Source organism: Mesocricetus auratus, unplaced genomic scaffold, assembly GCF_017639785.1.
Source record: "Mesocricetus auratus isolate SY011 unplaced genomic scaffold, BCM_Maur_2.0 Super-Scaffold_4256, whole genome shotgun sequence".
Classification (NCBI taxonomy): Eukaryota; Metazoa; Chordata; class Mammalia; order Rodentia; family Cricetidae; genus Mesocricetus; species Mesocricetus auratus.
The window spans coordinates 502,845-521,565 of NW_024429182.1; the positions used below are offsets into that span (position 1 = coordinate 502,845).

General features: G+C 44.6%; 1 protein-coding gene across 1 annotated transcript; it reads left to right on the top strand.

The window, feature by feature from the left end:
• The first annotated feature begins 2,556 nt into the window (after nt 1-2,556).
• On the top strand, nt 2,557-2,775 carry LOC110343767 (60S acidic ribosomal protein P1-like). The gene has a single exon (XM_040732101.1). It carries the CDS (start codon nt 2,557-2,559, stop codon nt 2,773-2,775), a length of 219 nt encoding a protein of 72 aa, XP_040588035.1.
• Nucleotides 2,776-18,721: the final 15,946 nt, after the last annotated feature.

Sequence of the window (18,721 nt, forward strand, 5' to 3'; positions counted from 1 at the left end):
AAAAAGACAGAGATACAGGGTAAAGGCGGGAGGGCAAGCCAGTGAATACTGGATGCCCCAAGTTTATTCTTCAATATTCAACCAAAAGGGGGGAGGACATGGCAAAAGATTTCTTTATCATGTATAAGGAACAAACAGACTTTCTTTCCTTAATCCTCCAAACATTTGAAAACCACACCTTAGACTCAATTTCCTGTTATCTGGCCTTGAGGGTCAAGAGTAACCATACCTCAGACCAAGTTTGTTGTTATTTAGATAAGACATCCATGACCAAGATCAAAACATCCTACGATAGCCACGCCTTAGACCTTTAGTTCTTGTGACTTTAACCTTGGAAGACTAAGGACAGTTTTGAGCTCTCTGACCTTAAGTCAAGATGAAGTGGAGCCATCTTTGTGGGTCCTGACAGACTACAATTATAGATGGTTGTGAACTTCCATGTGGGTTCTGGGAATTGAACTTAGGACCCCAGAAGAACAGCAAATGGTCTTATCTGCTCTCCCATCTCTCCAGCCCCATAATTTCAGTAATTCATGTCTCCTTAAGACTAATTATGGCTTGTAACTACAGGGAAAGAAAATATTTTGCTTAAACATGTGTGGTTTACTAGGAAGCATAGGTATCCATGGTTGGCATGGCTGAAGACAGACTTGAGACTACCTTCAACACTGACTCCCACAGCAACTGGAAGTGGGCCATCCAACAGTAGTCCCTCCATGGCCAGAGGGTTATTGACTGAAAAAGCTACTGTACCAGCCGTGATCTCTAGAGTGTATATCCATCTCTGCCAGGATCCATTCCAGCATAGCCTTGCTCTCTATCTAACATCTTTCAAGTCAGAGTGTAGAGAATGTACTTCTCTCTTCATATACCTTAGTTTTGAACCAAGGTCTGAGTGACCACAGAAGCTGAATCACATCTTGAAGTCTAGCTGCAAGAGAGCTTAAGAAACCCCTGTGTAAGTTTTCCTCTCTTTGTGTGGAAGGCATCTGGAATAAATGTAGAAGGAACATTGTCCTTGTACAAATTCTTCTTGATGCCTCACCAGCAGAAGTGCTCAGTAAATGTTTATTTTAGAAATATTCACTGAGGCTGAGTGGTGGTGATGCACACCTCTGATTCTAACACTTTGGAGGCAGAGGCAGAGGCAGAGGCAGGTGGATCTTTGAATTCGAGGCTACCTTAGTCTATAGAACAACTAGTCACCTGACTCCAACTTGTGACTTGTGGCTGGTTTGAGGAAGACTCCACATCTATCTGAGGCATCACTTTCTCTGTTTGGCTATGGACTTCCTCTTAAGAGTTCTTTAAGTTCCTTTTCCAGATTTTTTTTCTTTTTTCTTTTTTTTTTTGAGACAGGGTTTCTTTGTATTGTTTTGCAGGCTGTCCTGGAACTTGATCTGTAGACCAGGCTGGCCACCAACTTACAGAGATCCATCTGCCTCTGCCTCCTGAGTGCTGGGATTAAAGGCATGTGACACCAACACCTGGCTTTTTTTTTTCTATTTTGTGTGTGTGTGTGTGTATGTGTGTGTGTGTGAACCTACATACCTTTGTATAGAGGCTAAAGGTCAATGTTGGATATCTTTCTAAATTATTTTCTGCTTTATTTTTTGAGATAGAGTCTATTCCCTGAACCTGGACCTTACTGATTTGGCTAGACTGGTTGACCAACAAGCCACAGGGATTCTCCTGTCTCCACCTGCCCAGCACTGGGATTACAGGCATGGGTGCTGTGGCTGGACTTTGTTTGTTCATTCATTCGTTTGTTCGTTCCTTCCTTTCTTCCTTCTTTCCTTCCTTCCCCTCCTTCCCTCTCTCCTTTCTTCCTTCCCTCCCTCCTTCCTTCCTTCCATCCTTCCTTCCTTCCTTCCTTCCTTCCTTCCTTCCTTCCTTCCTTCCTTCCTTCCTTCCTTCCTTCCTTTCTTTCCAGGTATGGTTGCTGGGGATCAAAATGATCAGGCTCTATGTTTGTATGGCCAGAAATTTACCCACTAAGCAAGCCATCTCCCCAGCCTCTCCTTACAATCTTTTTTTTTGTTTTGTTTTTTTGTTTTTTCGAGACAAGGTTTCTCTGTGGCTTTGGAGGCTGTCCTGGAACTCCCTTGGTAGTCCAGGCTGGTCTTGAACTTACAGAGATCCGCCTGCCTCTGCCTCCCGAGTGCTGGGATTAAAGGCGTGTGCCACCAACACCCGCTCTCTCCTTACAATCTTAAAAGTCCACCATGGTCCTTAGAATTTGCCCATGATAATAGATGCAGAAAAGGAAGTTAATGGAATCAAGTTGCTAGAAGCTTTTGTTTCTGATGTGTTGATGCCTGTTAATTTCTCCCAAGAGTATCCAAAGAGATGAGTACTTTAGAAGTTATATACAGACCCCTCTGTGTCTTTACCTAAAGGAAAGTGACTGTTCTCAGTCACCACCAAGGTGCTCAGAAGCTAAGGCCACACTGAGGTCTTCACTTCATCCAGCAACTAGCACAGTGCCAGCAGGCTGCAACATGACCTCCATCTTGGAGCTCACCTGCATCTACTCTGCCCTCATCCTACAAGGTGATGCTCATAGATGATAAGATCAGTGCCCTCATTGTAGTAGCTAGTGTCAATGTTGAACCTTTCTGGTCTGGCTTGTTTGCAAAGGCCCTGGCCAATGTCAACATTGGGAGTCTCATCTGCAATGTAGGGGTAGGTGGAGCTGCACCAGTAGGCAGCTCTGCCCCCTCCACTGCTGCTGCCCCAGCTAAGGAGAACGAAGGGGAAGCAAAAAAGGAATAATCCAAGGACTCTGATGATGGTATGGGCTTTGGTCTTTTTGCAGCTAAACCTTTGAAAAGAAAAGAAAAAGAAAAAGAAAACAGTGTAAATTCAAGAGGGCCTTAGAAAAGCCAAGAAGATTCCCTTTCACCTCTGTTTATACTTATGGCAAAACAGTTCCGGTGTTTGGTCTCAGAGTCTCTTGTGTCTTTGAATTGGATAAAATAATGTAAAGAAACAAAGGCTTTTAGACATGGTGTAACTCATGCCCTGCATGATATCATGATAGAAATTTAATTTTGTTTCTGGTTATTTGGAGTTAGAGATAGGGTTATATTTCTTGAGCAGAGAAAGTCATTAATCAAGAAATAAGCCTTTTAATACTTTTTCCAATTGTAATGAAACCCTGTAAAATGCCTTCTGCTGGTGACTGGGGAGTATGATCTGAGTGTGATTGCCAGGGTTTTTGCAGTGCGTTTGCTGTGGTACTGTAAACCCAATTAGGCACCAGCCTGGGCCTGCCTGCCTGCCTGACAGGCAGCAGAATTGACAAAGGTGGCTTCATGACCTCTCCCAGACTGTAGGCTGATATGTAAGCATTTTGAGACTCATGGTTACTGGACAATGGCATATGGTATAGGTTCTTAGAAATCAGCCTAGAATTTCCAAAGTGTATATGATGTTCTATAAACAGAACTATGTATGTCCCCCTTTTGCTGAGATCAGATCTTCAAACCTGGTTACAAGACACAAAAGATGGCTAACCTTCCACTCCCTTTTTTCCCCCTCTTTCTGTCCCTCATTCACTGCATCCCTGCTCCAGGATCTGTTCTAGGTACTGAGAGATAGCACACACAAACCACTCCCTACCTTCAAGGAGACCAGGTGTAGGAGTGACAGATATATCCCATCAGCCAATTAAGTCACAAAAAAGGTCATGACAAATTCAAACATAAGTGCTTGTTTTGGTTCTATGACTCTTAGTTGGCTGATCTAGGCTGGGCATAGCTGGGATCAAGTTTTTCTCTAGGACCAGTGGGCCAGCCAGGGCATATCCTTCTACTCTGAGAAATGAGGCATGCTTTTAAAGACCTTTTGTGTGAACTTTTCTAGAGAGACATGAACAGACACCTGATCACCCCATATAGGTAATCAACAAGAGACCTATGTAAAAATTCCACCAAAGTCTAACTTGGTGAACCAATGAATTTATTGGGGCTACTTATAGGATTATGGGTGAGCACTTACTTACCTTACTTACAGGGAGTGGTATAGATGACCCAAAGGTAGCTAGAACACTGAAAAACTTACCCCAGCCTGAGTGGCAGTTATAACTCTGGAGCATTCTACCTGACCTTCAGTCAGTTTGACATATTGGAGAGTCACTTACAGGCATCTGGACTGGTAAGTCTCCTTTCTCCAGCTGTTTACTGCCTCATCTGTAACCTTGGGGAGGAGCCTTGTGAATATTGTTAGTTTTAGGAACTTCCTGAGACTTTTGAGTTGTTTACTTTTAGTATTTCATGAGCCTACCTCACTGGAGGGACTGACCAAACACGTTTTTGCTTTGCTTCATTGTATTGGCCAAAGTATATTACAAGATTCAGCTCAAAAATCAAAGGGCAGTAAGCATTGGGGGGGGGGAGTTCTAAAGTAGTCACATGACATAGGGTGCTGGTACAGGTAGAGGTAGAAAATCAGGACACACATACAACTGGTCTCACACATTAGCCATGGAAAGCACAAAGCATTAGAATCCCAATGCTTTCACTTGAAAGTGACAGAAACACCTCTCAGACAAAGTTCAAGCTAAGAGCGGGGTTAGCTAGCAAGTGACGCTATTTATGTGTAGCTGGATCCAGGGGCTCAGATGAGATTGGCAGGGCTGTGTTTCTCTTCTGTCCTCGAGGCCCAGTATTCTGGTGTGTTGGCATTATCCTGTGGATGACCGGTAGATAAGATGACTCCATCAGTTCCAAGGTCTCCTGGTGTTTATTCTTGTCATGGGAACACAACTAGTAAAAAAATATACCAAAGTCTTGGGTAAGTCTTGATTGGCCCAGACTAAGCCATGTGACTTTCTCAGATCCGATGGTGATAATGGAAGATACGAGTGTTCTGGTTGGTTAGTCTCTGTCACGTGTCTCGCCTTGTGTTAAACAAGTGGAAGTATTCATAATGGCCAAACAAAGCACAACTAAAATGGGGAAAGATGGTTTTCCCAAAGGAACAGCAAATGGTTTTACTAGCTGACGGAGAGTGGGCTGTCAAATATATACGGTACACATGTTCTCAACCTTCCAGGATGGAGTGGAGTGAAAAGGCTGCTATGGAGTTTGCCTCCTATAGCGGCCTCATCTCATTATGGTCCCATCCAATCTACAGTTTTTAGTGAGAGTACTGTGGCCAGGTGCGGCCGTTTAAATAAGAATGGCTTTCATAGACTCTTATCTTTCAATGTGTAGTCACCAGGAAGTGGAAATTACTGGGATCACTGTTACATAGATCCTGTGCTCCACGTATCTCTTCTCGGAAGGTACCTCAAAACTCTGGCATTTCCAGTGTCTTGGGGTCTTCAACACAATCTAGGCTTCACCTTCACAGCTTCACACAATGGCTTCTCTGGGCCTCCATGCAAGGACACTCCTGACACATACACTTGGCATCGGTGACTTTCATTAGCCATGGAGAGAAATTACACAATCTTTTTCTTATTCCTGACTCTAAAGCCAGAACTGCATGGCTGAAGCTGCCCCCTTCTGCTGCTTGATGAGGCAGCAACTTGGTCTCCTCATTCAATTACATTGGCATCAGCTATCTGTTGTTGATGGTTTCCTTGACAGTTCAAGCTTTTATTTAATTCCTTTACATAAGTTGGAAGTGTAACTGAGTAGGGTCTTGTGTAACAGGAATAATAAAAAACCAGAGACAGATATTGGGGTTCAAGGTGAAGATCAGAAAAGCAAAGCAGCCAGCCACTAGAGAGTTCTCACCTCTACCAATGCTCAGACTGAAGGAGTGATTATGTTCTCTGATTGCATCTCTAGACTGCACTGCTCCTCAGACTGCCTAGACTGCAATTCTCTCCATCAAAATCCTCAACTCCTCTCCAAGACGGCACTGAGCTCCTTATGTTCTCTCTAGTGCTGAAATTAAAGGCATGAGCTCTAATTCCCTTTTAGACTGATTCACTCTCTTGTAGCCCAGGGTGGTCTTGAACTCACAGAGATCCATCTGCCTCTGTCTCCTAAGTGCTGGGATTAAAGCTATGTGTCACCACTGCCTGGCCTGTGTAGCTGACTAGCTTTGCACTCTTATCTTCAGACACAATGTGTCATCACAGTCTTACCATGATATTATCACTACCTTTATTCCATTTAGCATCAGGCTTTTCTTTACATTTTTTATCTCCTTGAGCACAGGACTTGGCTCCAAAGTCATCTTTCCTGGTGTTCTTTTACTCTTCACACTGTACATTGTGTAAGTAGTAACTACAGGACCCAGTCAATACTAGGCAGTCTTGAACTTCCTCTGCCAATGCCATTAATCCAAAACTTCAGTTTAGCCTCAGGCAGACTTTTAGGACAAGGGTGAAAAACAGTCACATTCCTTGCTAAAATATTACAAAACAGCCTCTACACTGACTGCTAATATTCTTCCCCTCTTGTATCCTCTTGAGCCAGGCTGTCATAATTTCCATTTCTCTCAGAACTACTATCTTCTCTGCTCCTACTACTATGGCCTATAAAACCCTACTTAAAGAGTTCAACTGCTCTCCTAGCCCCAAGTCCATGAGCCCACATCCCTCCAACAAGTAGCATGGTCAAGCATGTCACAACAATATCTTAGTTCCTGGTACAAATCTCTGTCTTAGTCAGTGCTCTGTTGCTGTGAAAAAACACTGTGACCAAGGCAACTATTGTACAGGAAAGCATTTAATTGGGAGCTTTATTGAGGAAGATTAGCCTAGACAGGATAGGGATGTCATATGATATTTTATTAGGGAGCAGAGCAGTAACTTATATGAGAAGCCGAGAACCTAAGGTCAGCATTCTGCTGCTCCCCAAGACCCGACCAGAACCCCAAGAGAGAGCTCGTCTCCCCTCAGCTCTTTTATCCCTCCGTACCTTCTATGTACCTGTGACCATGCCCAAACGCTCTTTCCCTACAGAGCTTGCTTACAGTTTTAGAGGATCAGTCCATTATCATAGCAGGAAGCATGGTGGCATGAAGGCACTGGAACAGTAGTGGAGAGCCAGGAGGTGGAGAGAGAGAGAGAGAGAGAGAGAGAGAGAGACAGACAGACAGACAGACAGACAGAGACACAGAGAGACAGAGACAGAGAGACAGGGCCTGGCTTGGGCTTTTGAAAACTCAAAGCTTGCCCCCAGTTACATACTTCCTTCAACAAGGCCACATCTCCTAATCCTTTTAATCCTTTCAAACAGTTCTACTCCCAGGTGACCAAGTATTCAAATGTAGGAGCTTATAGGGGCCATTCTTATATAAACTACCACAGAGTTGGAGCTCTGAAGAGCCCTTTGACATCCAACATGGCGATGCAGAATTTGGAGTTTGCCATGCTGGATTTCAGTCCTACTTTGGTCCAATATTTTCTCATTATGCTTCTCTTCCTTCATTTTGGAAAGGTAATGTATATTCTGTGCCATTGTGTGTTGGAAGTTTGTGATCTTCTTTTTTGCTTTTGATTTTATAGGGAGTTACAGTTAAGAGATTACCAAGAGTCTCAGAAGAGACTTTGGACTTTTAAAAAGATTTGAGACTGTGAGACTATGAAAGACTTTGGGTTGAACTCTTGAAATTGAACCAAATGCATTGTGCATCGTGATGTGACTATAAGACTGTGGGGGCCAAGGCATGGAATGTGGTGACTTGAATAAGAATGGCCCCATGGGCTCCTGTATTTGATTGGTTAGTACCAGGGAGTGAAACTGCTTGATGAGTGTTAGTCACTAGGTGTTGTGAGACAATCTTTTTTACACTGTAAAGATGTGTGCCTAAGGTGCCTTCTGATTGGTTTAATAAAGAGCTGAATGGTCAGTAGCTAGGCAGGAGAGCATAGGCAGGACTTCCAGGGAGAGGGATAGAATCTGGGTGACAGGAGATGCCTGTGACACACGGAGGGAGTTGGACCTACAGAGTGGAGGAGAGGCAAAAAGTCGCATGGTGCACATAGATTAATAGAAGCAGGTTAATTCAAGTTGTAAGGGCTAGTTGGGAGCAAGCCTAAGCTAAAGGCTGAGCTTTCCTAATTAATAATAAGTCTCTGTGACATTATTTGGGAGCTGGTGGTCCCAAAAGAAAGGCTGACAACAAAGTCCAATTACACCTAGGGATGAGCTTTGAGGTTTCAAATACCCACACCAGGCCCAGTCTTTCTCTCTTTTTCTCTCTGCCTTCAGATCAAAATGTAGCTCTCCAGTGTCATGCATGCCACCATGCTCCCTGCTATGATGATAATGGACTGATCCCTTGAAACTGCAAGCAAGCCCCCAATTAAATGCTTCCTTTTGCAAGTGTTGCTGTAGTTATAATGTTTTTTTGTTTGTTTGTTTTGGTTTTTTTCAAGACAGGATTTCTCTGTGACTTTGGAGGCTGTCCTGGAACTAACTCTTGTAGACCAGGCTGGTCTCGAACTCACAGAGATCTGACTGCCTCTGCCTCTCCAGTGCTGGGATTAAAGGCGTGAGCCACCAACGCTCAGCTTTGTAGTTACGATGTTTTTTAATAGCAAAAGAACACTGAATAAGACACCAGGGATGCGTTAGGGGAGTAAGGTTATTACTATGAAAATGTACAAAGTATAGGGCAATACCTAGTGCTGTTGCTCATATGGGTGCTGACAAAGCTTTTTGTCATCCGGGAGCAGGCACCAAATGGTGCCATTGAAGGTCTGTACAGTGTCTGCCAACTCTTGTGATGTGTGGCTTTACCTCTGCCTTCAGTTGCAAATGGGATGGGACTTCTTGAGGGTGACTTTTCACCCAAAAACTGTGGATGACACATGCATATATGGTAATGATCAGGCTAGTGATGCCAAGGTTGGAGAGTGCATTCCACTATTGGTGTGTTTTGGGATGTGGCAGCTTTGGCTACCAGCAGCCACAGTAAGGCTAGTGCAAGGAGTGTGGAGTGGTGACCAATCACTCAAATACATGAGTGTGAGAGTACTGTGTCTCTAAATGCTTATGAGCATAAGCCACTTTGGCACAGGGCAGGGATACATGCATTGCAAGGGCACAAACCAGATACTGTCTCTACTCTTGGAAAGAAGTCTCAAGTTTCCATTTTGGTCAAGTCACTTGGCCTCCTTGTACCTTGATTTCCTTGTCTGTAAGAGTGGGATGGTGTCTACCCTGCCAATATCCCAGGGCCACTATGAGTACTGGTTTATAGAATCACAAACATACTGTAGTATATTGTAAGGCATCATTTACTTTTAAGGGACTCTAGTAAGATACCACCATTATCTAATTGAGATCAACAACTGCTTAATGATAGCTGTATACTCTAGAAGTTCCCAGAATGTACCCACCAAATGCCTGTCTGCCTTTTCCCATTGAGGTACCGGGATGTAGAAAAGCACACTGTGTAAGCAGATCATGTAGTGTCAGACAGAGTGCTAGTTAGAGCAATTCTCTGAACTTTACCTGTGGCCTCTTTAGTATGATCCTCTGTGGTGAGACCAATCCTGGAAGGCATTAAGAGGCTTCTTTAGTACCTTCTGGATGCCAGTTGCCTCATCCTTCTGCTGGGAGTGTGATAAAGGAAAGAAAGATCAAATATGTTGTGTGGCTCCCTGCTCTGATTCTTTGCCCAACTGGCCTGTCTTTTCCAGGAGTTTCCTTTTCTTACTCTGCTCTTTAAGGCATGGGAAGGCTGGTCTTTTAATTAGCACAACTGCTATGTAGTAACAGTGGGATGCAGCCATGGCTGACCTAACCCAGGAGCATCTTGGCCAGACATAGTGCTTATGTCTTTGGACTCTGCCACTGGTCATGGGTGGGGCAGGAGGAGGCTTCAGCTTTCAGTGTGGTGAGAAGACTACAGGCAGGATAAGAGTACTGACTCTTGCTAGGGTCTGGTAGACCGTGCAGGCCATCTGCTTCTATTAGCACAGGCATGAAGTTACAACAAAGATTATGTGTTAGGGATACAGAGACACAGAAAATAAAGGGAAAAAGGTAAGTACATGGAAAAAAGGAGATGTACTCGAAGCTAGAAATCAATTGCTTATGATTTGGCTCTGGCCTGGCTGGCAAGCAAAAGAAAAAGATAATATGACAGGGTTTTAGTGTCTTTGCCTAATGGAAAGAAACAAGTATTCAGATAAAGCAAATTGTTTCCTTCTGACACAATGTTCTAGACGGTTGTTATCACTAGGATCTCTGTTAGAGAACACTGGGTAACAGAAATGGGCCCCAACAGGCTGGGGAGAGGTGTCTTAGTTAGGGTTTCTATTGCTGGGAAGAGATACCATTACCATAGCAACTCTTTTTTTTTTCTTTTTGAGACAGGGTTTCTCAAACTCGCTTTGGATATCAGGTTGGCCTGGAACTCACAGAAATTCACCTACCTTTGCCTCCCTAGTGCTAGGATTAAGGGCATGCACCATTACCACCACCACCATCACCTGATTAATGGCAACTCTTATAAGGGAAAAGAAATTTAACTGGTGTGGCTTACATTTTCAGGGATTTAGTCCATTATCACCATGGGGGGCATGGTGGTGTACAGGCAGACATGGTGCTGGCTACATTTGATCAGAAAACAACAGGAAGTGGGCTGTCTCACTAGGCATAGCTTGATCTTATTATGAGCCCTCAAAGCCCGCCTCCACAGTGACACACTTCCTCCAACAAGGCCACACCTCCTAATAGTTCCAGTCCCTTTGGGGGCCATTTTCTTTCAAACCAGCACAGAAGGTATCACATCACTGGCCAGCACATTATAAGCTGACACATTTATGGTCTTTGTGGCTTTATTTTCTTTCATTCTCTATTGCCTCCTTTCTCCCCAGCTCTTCCTCCTCTTCTTCCTTCTCCATCTTCCTGTCCTCACTCTTCTTCTTTCTTTCTCTTTGGCCTTCCTCATACCCTTCTCCCTCTGTCCTTCCCTTTCTTTTTCTCTTCCTTCTCTCTTATCTTGTCTCTTGTTTTTTCCTTTATCCCTCCTTTTCTCCCTTTCTCCATCCCTTCCTTCCTTCCTCCTTTCATCCCTTCCCCCTCTCTTTCTTTCAAACAGGACCTCACTGTATAGCACACATTGGCTTTAAACTCCTGTGTAGCCCAGGCTGGATTCAAACTTTTGGGCCTCTTGCTGAGCTTACAGGTGCGTGGTCTTTGCTATTTCAGTGTCTGTTTCCTGCTGACTGTAGGCTCTGTGTAAACAGGGGTATGTTTCATTTTGCTGATTGTAAGCTTCTGCACATTTTTGAGGTCCTCAAAAGGGAATATTGAGAGAATTTAATGAGGCACCAGTATTTTATGGGCTATGGGAGGGAGATCTGACTCAGGTTCTGGGATTAGTTAAGGGGAAGATGGTTCCCCAGGGAAAGACACATGTCAGTCGACTTAAACGATTAGAAGGAATTAGGCAGAGAGCACAAGAAGATACAGTAAGAGAAATAAAGTTCAGACTTAGTTTGAGGTCAAGATGAAGAGCAGGATGGAGAGGGTAGAGGGACTGGTAAGAGCCTTGAGATTGCAGACAAAACTAGACTCTACTTGGGAGGCTTTGGACAGCTGTGTTGAATAAAGCACTGTTGGCCAATAGGGGAGCAAGATAGGTAGGACTAAGAGTTGAAGAGGATTCTGGGAGACAGAGGCACAGTGAGTCACGATGTAGGACACTGGAGGAGTAAGATGTCTAGACCCTTTCTCTGGTAAGAGAACACCATGTGGAAATACTCAGATTAGCAGTTATGGGTTAATAATTAAGTCAGAGTTAGCCAATGAGAAACATAGCAAACAGCCAACAGCTTCATAATTAATATAATGTCTTGTGTGTTATTTGGGGACTGAGACAGCAGCGGGACCCAAGCGGCTGGTGGAAAGACTACACCTTATACAATCTTCTTGAATTTGAGCAAGACTATGATGGGGCAGCGTGGGTGGGGGGCTTGGAGAAAAAGGAAGGGTGGAAGATTGGCTCAGCATCTGACAAGATGGTGTGTTGGCGTTGAAGAAGGCAGGAATCTAGAGGCCTGCTTTTTTGGATGACTGAAGACTGGTGAGTACTCATTAGATGAGAACCTGCAGGAGGAGGGGCAGGCTTTCCTGGTGGAAAGCTGAATTTGAGGTACCACATTACACTGTATAAACACATGCCTTCAACACAAGGATCTATCATTGGAGAGAGCCTGGGCAGTTATATGGCGTTGTGAGTCATCGGCATGTAGAATGCAGGTGACGTGATTAAAGGTCTTGGAAGAGGCAGATGAATCCACGGATCAGTGGTGTTGGGGGGAAAATATAAAATGGGTGAGCGTGGTGTGTGAGGAAGGCACAAGGAAGTCAGCCATCAAATCTGGCCAGGCAGACTCCCAGGAAGCAGAAGAGAGCCAACTATGCCAAAAGCCACTAAAAGATCAGCAAAGGTAAAGACTGCCGAATGCCTTTGGCATTTAGTGACCTGGAGGTCATCAGTGGACGATCCTCGCTTGAGCAATTTTGGTGGGGGGTGGTGGGGTGACTGAGTGATGGGATGGTAATGTGGGGAGCAATGTGGGGATGGTTGGGTGGTGGTGACTAACAGGAATACTGATGAAAACCTAGTGGACCTGTGAGACAGAGGAGTGGGGACAGTTGAGCCAATGAGACCTGTGTATTCAAGGAAGGAAGCGAGGGATGTAGTTGGAGAGCAAGGTGGGCAGTGTGGGAGTCTAATTTCATTTGCCTTTTGAGATGGGACATCACAAAATTTCACGTACAATGTTTTCAGCTGCAGTTTCTGCTTCAGATAGCAGGAATGGCTTTTGTGGAGTGGTCTCACCTGTGAGTTCTTCAAAAAAGAAAAAATAATTCCTAAGGGATATTTTAAGGGGGGATCTAATGTGGTCTGAGAATTTTGTGAAACTTTCATTCCTCAAGGGAGGGAGGGAGTTCTGGAGGCCCAGAGTGGGAAATGACACCAGCTTAGCACAGCGTTGTCAGGCTCAGTAGAGAGAGTGAGATGGGATGGACAAGTACCCTCTGCTCCTGGCTTCTGGGTTCTATGACTACACGTAGGCCTGATAGGAAGGGGCAATGGGCAGCCAGATTAGATGCCGGGCAATATCTTATGGAGAGTGAGACTTTGGAATCAAGGGGGAGGACTGATCTCCATCCATGTGAAGTTTTTCTTTCTAGTCTCTTAAAATAGAGAGTAGAGTTGAGGGGAGGGGAGAAGGGAAGAGACAAACAGAGTATGAGGCGTAGACCTATAATCCTAGCACTCTCAAGGTGGAGAAGGAGGATCAGTTCTATGTCATCCTCAGATATATAGGGAGTTCAAGGTCAGCCTGGGGGCATGAGACTCTACCTCAGAAAAATAGACCCCAGGAATTACCAATTTAAGTGTGTGTCCTCACTGTAGTAATTGTGAGAAAAACGAGACTGTAACAACTCCCTCAATGCTCCATTTATGAGGGAAGACCCTATCTGGTGAGTGAAGAAAGGTGATATTCCTTATCTGTTAGCCATGAGGAAGCCTCCGCTGAACCCCGTAATGCCAGATTGAATCCCCCTCTGTCTTTTGCCCCTTCTTAGGGCCCCTGCTAATGGAAATTAGTATTGAGCCAGACATTCAGCCACAGCCTCACTCTGGGGTTTCTGGGCTGCAGACTGTCATTAAATTAACTGAAGGTTTTCTGTATGGGCCAGGAGCAGTGATGCAGGGACATAGGATCTGTTGTTTGCTGCCCTGAGTACTCGGAGATGTGATAATCCAATCAAGGCCTGTTCTATCACATCTTCCCCACCCTCCCACCCCAGCCAGGTCTACCCACCTGGTCTCTAGCCTAGCAACCAGAGGGATCTTTGAAATGGAACAATTAAATCTAAAGCAAGCTGTCTGAACTGATTTTTCCCCTTCATCCTCAGCCAGCGCTATGAGCCCTCTTCCTAGCATTGTCTTCATTAGCAGCCAAGACAGTCTCGACAGGACTCAAACAGCTGGCTCCAAATTGTGCTCACTGTGCTCTGAACTGCAGGCCTCTGGTCTTACCACCTGTCTGGGCTATCTACACATCCCTCTCCTGATTTCCTGCTCCAAAGTCAAAAGCTCTGGGGCCTGCCCTCTGATGTCAAAGACCTGGAGGCCACATCTGGCCACATAGCTACACAACACACAGCCTGGATAGCCTTTACTTGAATCTGGTGTGAATGGCACCCCCTGGAGTTGTGCTGGTGGCAAGTATTTAGGGACTGTTTGGCTGGAAAGAAGGGACTGACTGTGACTCTTCCAGGCTTTGTCTACAGTAATGACAAGGAGGGGAGGGAGAGGGGGAGTTCTTCTACAAGCCAGAAGGGCTCCCTTTTGTCAGTTGCTCCCTTCTCACCCTGTAACTATATTCCTGGCTGGTGACCCCTCATCCAACCTCAAGTGTTTGCCAAGGATCAGGAAGAAAAGGATGGGAACAGGGTGTGAAGAGACTTTGGACACCACCCAGTGTGGTTTTTTTTTTAGAACCATCATGTAGTGGTCATGCCTGTAACGGTGGCCACACCCCTTTCGGCGTGGCTTCAAGCAGATGGAAGCCGAAAGAGGGAAGCATGGGGCATGGTCTCCCTTGCCTGGGTCTTTTCTCTTGGATCTGATAAGAAGGGCAGAGAAGTGCTCCCACAGTTCTTTGTATTTTTCTGTGTGAGAGTTCACCATTAAACACCCATTTATCATTTGGGGAATTTGAAAAAGTCATCTTTCCAGGATTTTAGGTTTAGTTAAAGGAGGTTCCGGGGTGAGGAATGTACCTCGATCAATGACTTGGGTCTCAGGAAGCCCAGGATCCTGCCTACTGTCTATTGTGGGTCAAGTCTATCATCTTCTCTGGGCTTTATTTTCCCTACAGCTGTGTGGTCCTCCAAGTTCCTACTAGCTCCAATATCTTGAGAATGAGGGCTGAGGACAGAGCACACAGGTCCATGGTGCTGGACCTTATAGATGGCTCTGGGGAGTAAGGATCTCTGTATTCTTTCCAAACCCTTTTCAGGTCAGAGAGCACAGTGGGAAGCAGCCTCCATCTCAGGGATGGGAATAGGAAGGAAAGGAAGTGGACCCTTATGTTCTGGAGTAGCTACCCAAGGAAGGAAGGCCACGGCACAGGGGCAGGGCTAAGTGTGAACCATAATGCCCCTAATACAAGCAATACATGTTGCTGACCTTACATCATTAAGTGCCATTTCAAATGCCAATACCGCTGTTGCTATGTCAGGGAGAAAGGATGGAACACTAGAGGGCATTAATTCATGTCCTTTGTGAACCCTGGAGAGAGTTTGATTACATATGACTGTTGTGGGTTATTATTTTACTGGGCAAGTATGTGTTACATTTGTTTATGCTATGGAAATATTGTTTTAACTGTGTAAAGGTGTGTTACTTGTGTTTATGCTGCATTTGTTTAACAATGGAAGGATGTGTTACATTTGTTTGCGCTGCATCTGTTTAATTATGTAAACATGTGTTGCATCTGTTTCACCTTGCCTGCCTAAGGTACCTGATTGGTCTAATAAAGAGCTGAACGGTCAATAGCTAGGCAGAGAAAGGCTAGGCAGGGCTGGCTGGCAGAGAGAATTAGTAGGAGGAGAAATCTAGTCTGAAGAGAAAAAAGGGAAAAATGAGAGAACCATGGACATGCCTGGGAAAGAAGCCAGGCAGAGGCCAGCCGGACATAGAGAAAGCAGTGAAGTAAGATATACAGAACTAAGAAAGGTAAGTAACAAACCCCAAGGCAAGAGGTAGATGAAGAGAAACAGGTTAATTTAAGTTAAAAGAGCCAGGCAGAAACATGCCAAAGCTAGGCCGAGCATTCAAAAACTAATAATAAGTCTCTGTGTCATGATTTGGGAGCTGGTTAGTGGCCCTAAAAGAAAAAGCCTGAAATATAATGACTTAAGGGTTAATTAACCCTAAACTGCTCCACAAAAGTTGAGGGAGGACAGGTAGTCCTAGTGGTGACCTAGAATTTTGTCCCTGAAATGGCCAAGTAATGACTGAATAAGGTCGAATGTAACAACCCTTGTATCTTCTCCAGTTCTTGGGGTTTGCTTGTTCCCTTTAAGTCATCAACCTTTGCTACATGACACCCCATCTGTGTTGCTCCAGCAGTGTCAGCTCCTAGTCACGGATGCTGAGGGTTTACCTCTCATGTTGTACCCACACACATACATACACATGCACCCGTGACTTTCAAGAAGCCAGGTTCTGTTCAAAGAGCCTGCTTCTCCCCTCCTGCTGTGTCTGTGTTCACCCAGTTCTGTGTGGCACTTTCCAGAAAGCCCTGGTGATTGTCCTACCTGCGTGGTTCTGGGATCCTTCCTAACCCTGTCTTGTCTGCAGTCAGAGCTGCCTCCTGGTGTCTTCTGGGCCGTTGGCCTCTGTTGACCGCTTGAACAGCAGTGCTGACTTCTTTTTTGGTCACCTTGAGCCCCTCTCCCCTGAATGGCCTGACTTCTTTTTTGGTCACCTTGAGCCCCTCTCCCCTGAATGGCCTGGCTCCTTCTGCTTACATTTAAACCTTCTCTCCAACTCCTGGTATTTTTGTAATTTGACATTTATAAAAATAATTTTTGTAATTTAAAAAATATTAGTGTAAACTTGATGGGTTTTATAGGTCATCTGGACTCATTGTAGATACCCTTTCCTCCTTGCCACTTTCTACAGTGTGTTATTACCACAAAATCTTTATCTGTATCATTCTTCATAGGCATTTCCCAGCTGGCATAGTTTATCCTCACATTTATATACCATTTATTCTCATTGATGGGCGGAGAGTGTGTTTTCTATGAGTAGTATTTTGTGGAGTTCTGTGGGAAGCAACATTAGGGATTGGCTAAGGACATGGACTCTGGGTTTTTATCCCACCTCTAGTACTGTATAAAAATGTTTGAAGTCTTAGTGCCTTACTTGCCACCTATAGAATGGGAGTAGTATTTGTCTCTTAGCTTTTGAAAATTAAACAAGGAAACAAACCTGTAAGTCATTTTTAATAGCCTCTGATAGAGTGGGTACTACAATCTGTTATTTTCCTTTTTGTTGTGTTTTTTAAACCCATCCCTATAGATGTGTTCCATGAAGGTTAGAAGGTCTTTGAAATGTTTTGACAAATTGCTTTTGAAAGGTTAAGAGCTATTTGTTCCCTCCTGTCTTTTTGTGAAGAGAGAACTACAATTGAAAACCCTGATTGTAGGAGTTAGGAATGATGATGGAGTCCATTCTTAAGCTGTTAGGTCATTTATCTACCCAGGGCCACTCAGATCAGTCCTGCATTCCCAGGCCAATTCTCTCTTCCTGCTGATGTTTGGCACTGTGCTTTTCTTTAGTCATCTTATAGTTTAACGGCTTACTGAGATATTAACTTTTATTCTTTCATGGTGACTAGCATCTTTCTCTTTATATTACAGGATAAAAGCTGTGCAGGATAGTTTTATGCCAACTTGACACAAGCTAGAGTTATCTGAAAAGTAGGGAGCCTCCAATTGAGAAGATGCCTCCATAAGATCCAGCTGAAGGGCACTTTCTTAATTAGTGATTGATGGGGGAGGACCCAGCCCGTTGTGGGTGGTGCCATCCCTGGGTTGGTGGTCTTGAGTTCTATAAGAAAGCAGGCTGTGCAAGACACGGGGAGGAAGCCAGTAAGCAGCACCCCTCTATGGCCTCTTTATCAGCTCTTGCTTCCAGGTCCAGGCTCTGAGTTCCTGTCTTGACATTCTTGGATGATGAACAGTGATGTGGAAATGTAAACCAAATAAACCTTTTCCTCTCAACTTGCTTTTGATCATAGTGTTTTATCACAGTAATAGTAATCCTAACTAAGACAAGTTATATGGCTCAGTTTTATTTTGCAAGGAATTCTGGAACTAGGGTAGTACTGAGTTGTAACATGATTTCTCCCTGCCAATCTGGTCCTAGAGCTGCGTTAGTCCCAAATGAACACACGAGACACTATATTAATTATGAAGCTGTTGGCTGTTTTCTATGGTTTCTTGTTGGCTAGCTATGACTTAATTATTAACCCATAACTGCTAATCTGAGCATTTCCACGTGGTCTTCTCTTACTGGAGAAAGGGTCCAGACCTCTTACTTCTCTTGCGCCCTACATGGTGACTGACTGTGCCTCTGTGTTCCCAGAATCCTCCTCGACTCCTAGTCCCACCTATCTTGCTTCTCTTTTATTTACCATCCAATAAGAAACATACACACAGAAGGACTTCCCCCATCACTAAGTGATCGGGGCCTGGGAAGGAGACATTTAGATTGTCATGACTCAAACTCTAGCTGTTGCAGCTCTTCGAGGGGGACCAAATTGGCAGGGACACTTGGGAAGCCAAGGCGTCATGCAAGTTGAAGGCCAGCTTGGTTCACAGAATGAGTTCTGGGCTAGCTGGGCCTACATAATGAAAGTCTGCCTCAAAAACCAAACCAATAAACAACACATGAGAGTGAAAACACTGAGAAGTTACCTATACACATGGAAAGACGGGTGAGGGGTGCTGGGATCCAGAAAAGATCCGGTTCCATCTTGGTTCTGCCAGGCTTATGGTCTGTTTTTCTAAGCCATGGTGGCTATGGGCCAAGAGAGACCCCAGAGGCATGACATGATTGCTTCAGCTTTGACCCTTGGTGTAGGAGGTAGCAGCAATGCTGTTGGAAGGTGAACATCCCTGGGCCATCATTCAGGACCAACAACTAAGGGCATGACTGCTGCTTATGAGCCTGGAGGAGCACAAGTGCCCAGTCCCTCTCTAGA